The 9,985-nt window shown below is 42.2% G+C and overlaps 1 protein-coding gene across 3 annotated transcripts in view; it reads left to right on the forward strand.

Annotated features, from left to right (window-relative positions):
• Nucleotides 1-411: 411 nt before the first annotated feature.
• MAST2 (microtubule associated serine/threonine kinase 2) overlaps nt 412-9,985 on the forward strand; it is a 140,724-nt gene continuing 131,150 nt past the window's right edge. For all 3 annotated transcript variants that reach the window (XM_012722391.1, XM_012722392.1, XM_004678949.2), the window contains exon 1: nt 412-872. In XM_012722391.1, the coding sequence (XP_012577845.1) occupies nt 696-872 (177 nt within the window). In that variant the 5' untranslated portion in view covers nt 412-695. The remainder of the gene's footprint in view (nt 873-9,985) is intronic.

Consider the following 9,985-nt stretch of genomic DNA (forward strand, 5'->3'; position numbering starts at 1 on the left):
CCGAGCACACTAGCCTCTAAAGGGGCAAGTAAGACTTAGGAGAAGGCTGGCAGGAGCTCAATAAATAGGAATACAGTAATGTTCAATTCATTAGTTGTGTATTTTGTCTCTTTTCTGCTCCCTTTGTTTCCTTGAGGATAACAATCGGTTCACATTTTCGGGTACCCAGCCTTAGCTTCGCCAGGCATACAATTTCATGAATGGGTGATCAAAAGAATCAATGAATGTTCACTGACGCAGCCGGCTCGCCGGGAGCCCCGCCCACGCCCCTCCCTTATCCCCGCCCCTCCCGGCGCGGCATGGCCTAGGGCGGGTCTCGCGCAACCGTTCGCGGCGCGTGCGCTGGAGGCCGCGCGCGGGTCTTCGTGCGCGCGCGCGAGGGAAGGGGCGGGGCAGGCCAGAGGCTGGCGGGCAGGCGGTAGCCTGTGGAGTCGACGCCGGCGGGTGGCCGTCTGTGTGCTGGGTGAGGGCGGACTAGGCGGCGGCGATGCTGCCTGCCCCGTAAGGAGTAACCAGCAGGCCGCGGCGCTTGAGGCCCGGGGAGGCGCAGCGAGTGCGGGCTGGGGTTGGTGCCTTCGGGCGCCCGGCCGGCCACCATGGCTGCGGGCGGTGGTTGGCGCGGCAGCACTGCGGCCCGGGGCGGTGCGGGGCTGGGACGTTCGCGGCGTTGACGCCCACGGGGCCCAGCCGCAGATATGAAGCGGACTCGCTGTCGCGACCGACCGCAGCCGTCCGCGGCCTCTCGCGGGGAGGATGGGACCCTGAGGGCGGCGGAGCTACCCCAGCTCCAGCCTCTGCGCCGGCGAGCGCCGCCCGGGAGGCAGCGACTGGAGGAACGGACCGGGCCCGCGGGACCCGAGGTCAAGGAGCAGGTAGGGGCGGACCAAGGTCCAAAAGGCAAAGGATGAGTAGGGAGAGACTGACTGGGAGCGACGGGGAAGGTGGGAAATCTTTGCCCAAAGGATTTGGGTCTGAGGCTTTTGAATGCTGGGCACTAAATAGGTGGGATGGGAGGTCCGGCGAGGCAGAAAAATGGGAAATGGAGAAGTGGACGCGATGGCCTGGGGTGTAGTGGGAAATGGGAGAGTAAAAAATGAAAAAAAAAAAAAAAGGTCTTGGGGCGTTTGTAGATAAGGATTCTGGATGGGAAGAAGGGACACTGAAATGCGGACTGGGAGTAATTGAACTGCAGAGCAGCCTTTCTAAAAATGGGGTATTGAGTTATCCTGCGGGGTAAATAGTGTAAGGTAGGGAAACGACGTTGTATAGTAATCCTGTTTCATAGAGATTGTTTTGACAGTTATGAAAGTGGATGTCATTCCTAAACATTCTCTGATTTGACTATTAGTCGTGAAGGAGTTATGTTCAGAATCATTGTTAAGCTGCTCAGTAATCTGTTTCAGGAGAAAGTACTTAACATCTGAGCGTATGGTATCTCAGGTCCAATGCTTTGAGCTGAGAATGTCTAAGTATTGGCTCTATCGTCTAGGAATTAACCTCTAAAAAGCCTTAATGGGAAAACAAAGTGATGTAAAAATATTAATGGCGTTTCTAAACGGACAGGGCATGTTTTATTATTTATTAATCAAGCCTATGTGTATTTAGAAGTTGGGGATAAAGGTCAGTTTTATTAGGGAGGCGAAACTGCCTCTAACAGCTGTAGGAAGTTCAGTGAAAAGAATATGTGGTTATTGATCTTGCAGGGTTTACAGAATAGTTCTGTAGTAACAAATTCTAGTTACAGTTTTCCTTTTGTATAGTTCTATTGGCGATCCCAATGAGTCCATTCCTGAGCCTTTCAAGATTTATGTAAGGTTTCCTGCCTCTTTCCCAACATGTAAATAAGTATTTTCTTTAGATATCAATTTGTATTACATAGCTTCAGTGATGCACTTGCTAGCACAGGAATTCCCCACCTGTTTTGTTCTTCCACCTATTTTCTCCACTCAGTTTTGACTGCTCCATTAGCTATCTCTGGCCTTGTTTTCAGAACACTGAGTATTGTCCTCTTGCTGTGATTTCCTCCCTCTAAACCTTTGAAATGTAGGTAAAGCCCTGAACCTTTCCTGACTTAATTCACCTGCTCCAATTGACCTTACTGTGCTTCACTCCAGAGTTCAAGGTTACTTCACATTCCTCTTTCCTTTATTTCAGGACTGTCTTCATTCTTCCTTTGCTTCATTCCAAAGAAGTAGAAACATTCTTCTTTCAAGGCTAATCCCACTACTTATAACCTAGATTTCATCTTCTCTCTTCTGATGTAGACCCTTGTTACATGTTATATTTTCTTTGTTTTCTACCTCAAATAAAAACCAAATAACACAACTTCTCTGAATTGTGTAACCCACCCAAGCTACATTATTATCTCTTCCTTGTTTCCCCAGCAACCTCCTTGAAAAATGAGTTTGTATTCACTATCTCAGCTTCTTCACCTTGTGCACATTTCTTGTGCTTTTACACAAATTTTCCCAAATCTGATGTCCTCAGGGTCACCATAATTTTGTGTGTTTGTTTACCTTTTCACTGAGGTGTATTTAACAGTGCATAAATCAAAGTTTCATTCAATCCATGTATTTTTGCAGAATTAAAACACACATGCGACTGTTACTTAGATCAACATGTAGAGCATGTTCCTTGTAGAGGAAGGAACCCTGTAGTGTTCCTTGGTTTTTCCCGGCTATTACTTGTCTCCAAAGGTAACTACTTACCTAACCTCAATCATCGTGAATTAGTTTTGCCTTTTGTTGAACTTCATATAGTTTTTACTCTTTTGTGATGAGATTCTTTCATATCTTGTTTTCGAAATTAAACGGTGGTGTTGTGTGTAGTGTGTGGAATTTTTTTTATTTGCTGTTTATTTTTCTATCATATGAGTTTATCACAGTAGATACCCAAACTTCCACCTTTTTCAAGTTAAAAAAAATAATGCATGGCTACTTGTGAAATACTTTATTTTTTTAAGAAATTCATGATTTTATTTAAAGATTATTTATTTACTTTATTTTTTAAAGAAATTCATGATTTTATTTAAAGATTATTTATTTATGCATACAAGAACTGGAGTATAGGTCAGAGGTGAAGAGGGGTGAGAGGATTCACCAGAGACTGAGCTGGGAACAGAACAGGCAGATCTACTGATAACATTGCTGAGGGGAGCAGCTGGTGAGATTGGAGAGATCAGCTATACCACGTGGGTTAAGCTGGGGGGTGTGGGGGGTGGGTGTGTGTATGTGTGAGAGGATCTAACTCTTCTGAGGTAGGATAGCTTAATAGTGCTGAGATTTAACTCCTTGTGCCACCAGGGATGCGCTATGTGAATTTTTTTTCAAAGTGAAAGAATTGTACAGATAGGGTTCCCCCCCTTTTTTTTTCTTTAAAGATTATTTATCCATACAAGAACTGAAGTACAGGCCAGAGATGGGGGTGAAAGTTTTGATCAGAGACAGAGTGTGGAGCAGAACAGGTAGATTGACTGAAGTACACTGCTGGGGAGAGCAGTGACTGAGACAGGAGAGGTCTGCTATACCACATGGGTAGCTCCCTGGCCTGTGGTCTAACTCCCTGCAGTGGCTGTGGACAGGACAGCATCTTAACGTTTTGACTTAACCTCTTGCGCCACCAGAGAGGCCCCCTTAGGACCTTTAATGACTAGATCTGATTGTCTTTCCCTAGTTTTCCTCTTTGATTTCTGTGACCATGTGCTCCTTGACATTTTCTTTTGTCATAATATCCATTCCACTTCTATTTCTCTGATGGCTTCCTAGGTATCTTTTCTGTTTTATCTTTTTTAAAAAAAGATTTATCTATGCATATAGAACTGGGGTACTGGACAGAGGTGCAGGAGAAGTGAGAGGCTTCACCAGAGACAAAGTGGGGAGCCGAATAGTCAGATCAACAAAGTACACTGCTGAGGGAGCAAAAGGTGAGACAGAAGAGGTCTGCTGTGCCATGTAGAGCACCTCTGGGGCGGAGATTGAATTTATGCGGAGATTGAATTTATGCGGAAGTGGCTTTAGCTTTTTAGTGCTGTGCTTTAACCCTCTGCGCCACCAGGGAGGGCCCAGTCTCCAATTTTTGAAAAGCACTTTTTCATAAATGCATATTGACTCTTGGATATTGACCATGCGGTTTTTATTAAATGAATTATGTTAATTGATTTTCAGATGTTAAACCTTATATCCCTGCTATAAACACCACTTGGTCATGTTGTGTAATCTCTTAATGCATTTTTTTACTTGTTTGCTAAGATTTTGTTGAGGATTTTTACATCTGTGTTCATTAAGGAGATAGGTCTATACATTCTTTTTTTGTATTATCTTTGGTTTTGGTATTAGAATGATAGCTTCATAAAATGTGTTTGGTGATATTTCATCTTTTCCAGTTTTTGGGAATAGTTTTGAGGAGGGTAGGTATTAACTCATCCTTAAAGGTTTGCTAGAACTCACCCATAAAATCATTTGATCTAGATCTTTTTTTTTCCTAGGAGACTTGATTATTGTTTCAATTTCCTTGCCTGTAACTCTGTAACTGGCCTGCTCAAACTTTCTTTTCTTTTCTTTTCTTTTTTAAAGATTTATTTATTCATACAGAACTGGGGTACAGGCCAAAGATGCGGAAGGTAATAGGATTCACCAGAGACATAGTGGGGGACAGAACAGGCAGATCAACTAAGTACACTGCTGAGGGGAGCAGCGGGCAGATCAGGAGAGGTCTGCCGGGCCATGTGGATCACCTCTAGGGGCAAGCGGGAGGGAGGATCAAACTCATGTGGAAGTGGCTTAAGCTTCTTAGTGCTGTGCTTTAACCTGCACCACCAGGGAGGGCCTGCTCAGACTTTTAGTGTCAGGTGTTTGTATATTTCTAAGAGTGTGTCCATCTCTTCTACATTGTTCATCTGACTGTCATACTAATACTCATAGCAATCTTTTATAGTCCTCTGACCTCCTGAGATCTGTTGTCTTCTCTTTCATTTCTGACCCCATTTGAGTTTTCTCCCTTTGTCGGTCTAGCTAAAGGTTTGTCTATTTTTTTCTTTCTTTTTTTTTTTAAGAACCAACTTTTGTTCTTGGACTTTTTTTTTTTTATTCTATTACATTTTTTTTGTACTCTAATTTTTATCATTCCCTTCCTTCTACTAGCTTTCCCCCCCCCTTTTTCTATGTCCTTAAAGTGAGAGAGAAGATTACTTACTTGATCTTTTTTTGCTTTTTAAAAAAATATTTATTTATACATACAGAAATGGAGTGCAAGCCAGAGGTGCAGGGGCAGTGAGAGGATTTACCAGAGACTTGGGGAGCAGAGCAGGTTGATCAATGATGTACACTGCTGAGGGGGAGTAGCGGAAGGGTCAGGAGAGGTCTGCCACACTATGTGTATCACCAACAGGGCCAGGGATCAAATTAGCACTGAAGCATCTGGGCTAAATTTCAGTGCTGCATCTAACTGGTTGTGCCACCAGGGAGGGCCTCTTTTTGCTTTTTATGTGAATCTGTATTCTCTATACTTTATTCTTAGTATTGATTTCCCATAATTTCTGGAAGGTTGTGTCCTCAATATCCTTTGTGTCTAGTTATTTTTAAAATTTGTCTTTGATTTCCTTATTAACCCAGTAGTCACTCAGAAATACTTTGTTCAGTGTTCACATACTTGAGATTTTTACTACTTTCTTTTTGTGGTTGATTTATGGTTTGATAACTTTATGATAAGAGAAGATTTTTGATGGCTTTCAGTCTTCATTGATTTGTTGTCACTTCATTGTCACCTAATATGTGATTAATCCTAGAGAATGTCCTATGTGCACTTTAGAAGAATATTTATTCAGCATTTTTTGGGTGCAATCCCTATAAATGTCTACTAAACTTGTCTAATTCTTTGTGTAAAGATACTCCATCCTTATTTATTTTCTGTCTGGTTGATTTGTTCATCAGTGAATGTCACAAATACATTTTTCCAAATGTATTTTCAGATTTTTTTAAAAAAAGACTTATTTATGCATAGAAGAACTGGGGTGCAGTGCTGAGAGGATTCAGAGACAGTGGGGAGCAGAACAGTGCTGAGAGGATTCAGAGACAGTGGGGAGCAGAACAGGCAGATTATTAAAGTACACTTTTAAGGGGATCACCAGTGAGAGAGTTCTGTACCATGTGGGTTAACTATAGCTGAGGTTTGAACTGGAGCTGCAGCGGCTGCTGATAGCTTGACAGAACTGAGATTTTGATGCTTGCCCCACCAGGTAGGCCCTCTATTTTCAGATTTGCTAGTAATTGCCTTATATGTTTTGATGATAACTTCGTTTGGTCTGTGTATTTTGGTTAGTATTATGTCTTACTGATGTATTAATCCCTTAATCACTATGTAGGGTCCATTACTGTCTCTTGCTATATGTTTTAGCTGGAAATCTATTTTTTTTTAAAGATTTATTTATTTATTCATACAGAACTGGGATACAGGCCAGAGATGCGGAGGGTGAGAGGATTCACCAGAGACAGAGTGGGGAGCAGGACAGGCAGATCAACGAAGTACACTGCTGAGGGGAGCAGCGGGCGGGTCAGGAGAGGTCTGCCACACCATGTGAAGCTCCTCCCGGGCAGGCAGGAATCGAACTCATGCGGGTGTCTTTAGCTTCTTAGTGCAGTGCTTTAACCCGCTGAGCCACCAGGGAGGGCCCTGGCAATCTATTTTAATGGAAATAAATGTGGGTGTCTCTGGTTCCAATTGAATCCTATTTCTTATAGGATTGCTTTCCAACCCTTTACTCTAAGCTTCTGTTTATTTTTGGATTTCAGATGCATTTCGTGGAGACAGCAGAAGGTCAGATTCTAATTTTTTTTTTTAATGCATATGAAAACTGGGGTAAAGGCCCGAGGTGGGGAGGGGTGTTGGGAGAGGATTCACCAGGGACAGAGTGGGGAACAGAACAGGCAGGTTGACTGAAATACAATGCTGAGGGTAATGGCGGTTAAGATAGGAGAGGTCTACTTGCCATATGGGTCACCTCCCTCCTGAGGATCAGGGATGGAGCTCCTATTGCAGTAGCTGAGAATAGCTTCATAGTGCTGCACTTTAGCCCCTTGTACCACCAGAAAGACCCTAGTTCTGTTTCTTTGTTCAGGTTCTTTGTGAATGTTCTCTTTGATTTTTTATATGATAGTTTCTTGGAGGAAGGGGTCCAGTATTTGCAAATTCCTTTAGCATCTGTTTGTCTGAGAAGGCCTTTTATTTCATTTTCTTCCTCATAGTTGAAGGAGAAGAACCTCACAGGATAAAGTAACCTTGACTAGTAGTTTTTAATTTTCTAATTATTTGACACATTCTAGTGTTTCCTTGTGGGTAGTGTTTCCTCAGAGAAGCCGAGGTAAGCCTGATTGGTCACCACCAGGTTCCTTCATCTTCTTTTTTTTTTTTTTTTTTGAAGACTTCTTTGAAGAATTTCACTACTATGTGCCTTGGTTTAGATGTCATTCTGTTTATGTAACCTGATCTTTAGCTTCACAGATGTACATGTTTAAATTCTTCACTAGGTTTGGGAAATTTCCCTCTGTTATTTTTAAAAATATTTTCTCTGTTCCCTTTTCTCTCTTTTCCCCTTCTGGGATACCTATTATTCCTGTATTGCCTTTCCTCATGGAGTTGGAGAATTCTTGAGGTCTTTGTTCACACTTTTTAAAAGAGATTTATGTATTTATACAAACAAGAACTAGGATGTAAGCCACAAGTGGGGGTGGGTGGGGAGATGGTGAGAGGATTCACTAGAGACACTAGGGGAATAGAACAGGCAGACTGACTGAAATATACTGCTTAGGGGAGCAGTGGGCAACACAGGAGAGATCTACTGCATCATGTGGGTCAGCTCCCTGACTGGCTGGGGATCAAACTTTTGTGCTACAGTGGCCTCCGATAGTTTGATTGCACTGTGTCTTTAACCTCGTGCCACCAGCGAGGCCACTTGTTCACACTTTTTTCGTTTGTTTTTTTCTTCCACCAGAATTCTTTGTGCCTTCTCATCTTCAAAATCAAAAGCTATGGATCTATTCTACTTCTATGGCTTTCTGTAGAATTTTTATCGCTTATCTTTTTTGCATCCTACATCTCCATTACATTGTTATTTAAAACTTATTTCAATCTTACTTTTGTTAATTTTATTTCTCAGGACATTCATTTGTTTTCCTAAATTTTCTTGTTTATATTTGATAAGCTTTTGTGTGTTTTCTTCTATTTCTTTGTCATGGAAATTTGAATTCTGTCCCTGATAGGAAAAAGCTCTCCCATTTATTTGTGGTTTGGTTCTGGCGATATGCTCTCTCTATGGTATAGTACTCCTGTGGACTCAGTTGACATTTTTTTTCCCATTTGAAGATTTATTTATACATAGAAGAACTGAGGTACAGGCCACAGATGCTGGGGCGTGGTTGATAGGATTAACCAGAGACACAGTGGAGAACAGGAGGATTGACCAAAATATACTGTTGAGGGGAGCAGTGTGCAAGACTTTTTTTTTCTTTCTGAATATTAAGGTTGTAGAGTTTCTACTTTTCCAGTAGATGGTGCTCTTTGTCACGTAGAGGTAGAACTAATCTGTAGCTGTGTCTTCGGTGTATTTGGGGATAGTAATGGAGGAGTTTATTCCTGGTGAGAGTTCTGTGTACACGCTCTGTTTGTACCTGTGTCTGCATTGCTAGTCCTTATCTTTGGGCCTCAGATTCTTGTCTGCACTCTGTTATCCTTGGACATAATCAAGGGTGCTGAACAGGGTTTCAGTGTATCCATTTGGTCTCTGTAGCTGCCTCCTGCTGAGAGAAAATGGATGGTGACAGTGGAGTATTCAGGCAGTGGAGCTTTGCCTTCTTTACTGGGGTCCCTGCTTTTCTGGCTTGCTGTAGTGCTCATACTTGTATCTCTTATGGCTGGAGCCAGAGAAATAGGCTTTGCTTTCCCCTGCAGAGGCAGCAGTGAACTGCAGTTTTCACCTTTTAGTCCTTTTTTGATGGGTTGCCAGCATGAGTGACCATACCCTATTTGCTTCTGTGGTTTCTTCTTAATGCATAGATTCTGCTTCACTCTTGACATCTGAAAGGCTACTCCTTGGTATAACTTACTATTTTTAGTTCCTTTTCTTCTCTGCTCACACCTGTTATTAAAGCTGCCTGGACATATCTACTATTTTAATGATATAGTGCCTAAATATCCATGTGTATTCTTTTGTCTGCTTACCAGCAGTTAAAAAATAGTTTCCCTTCTCTTTTCTGTTACTTTCTTACTTTTATGTTTTGGCAATTGTAAATTTTATCCTGGTAGCCACTACTACTGTACTACAATATTAATATTAAACAGGATTGTGAACCTCTTACAGAGCAACCCAATGTGAACTGAGTTGCCTGTCTATGTGTCCTCACCTGCACGGGTAAATTCAGTTGTACTGCAGGCACACACAAAAAGGGTTTGTTTACAGAGGGAAAGGAAAAGGGACAACCCAGTGGGGAGAGAGAGATACAAGTTAACTAAGGAGAGAGATACAAGTTTAATAGAGCATCTTACCAGTTCTGCTAACTTGTGAAACTCCAGTAGCACACTGAAAGCTCATCAAGAGCCAAGCAACCAGCCACTAGCATGAGGCCAAGGGATAAAGAAAGAGCTTAATATGGCTCCCTCAATATATATATGTATATATATATATCCCAAAAAAGTCTCAAAATGACTGCTTAGCTCCACCCTTAGGTCCTCGCAGTCTTCCCTTTGGTATTGCTGAGAGTTGTAGTTTCAGCGACTGGAGTAGGGGGTAGAGGTGTAATTTCAATAATTGGAGTGTAGGGGGTGGAGTCCACAAAATCTGTATCTGCAGAGTTCACTCAGGACATCCTTTCCCCCTAACAAACCCACCAGTTAATAATGTATGACCTGAAAGGATTTTAAAAAAAATTTCTTAGGGAGGTAGGCACTTTTTCCATTTTTCCCTCTGCATCTTTTAGTATTATCTTTTTTTTTTTTT

This window comes from Condylura cristata, unplaced genomic scaffold (assembly GCF_000260355.1).
Source record: "Condylura cristata isolate star-nosed mole 26May11 unplaced genomic scaffold, ConCri1.0 scaffold00008, whole genome shotgun sequence".
In the NCBI taxonomy this organism is placed as follows: domain Eukaryota; kingdom Metazoa; phylum Chordata; class Mammalia; order Eulipotyphla; family Talpidae; genus Condylura; species Condylura cristata.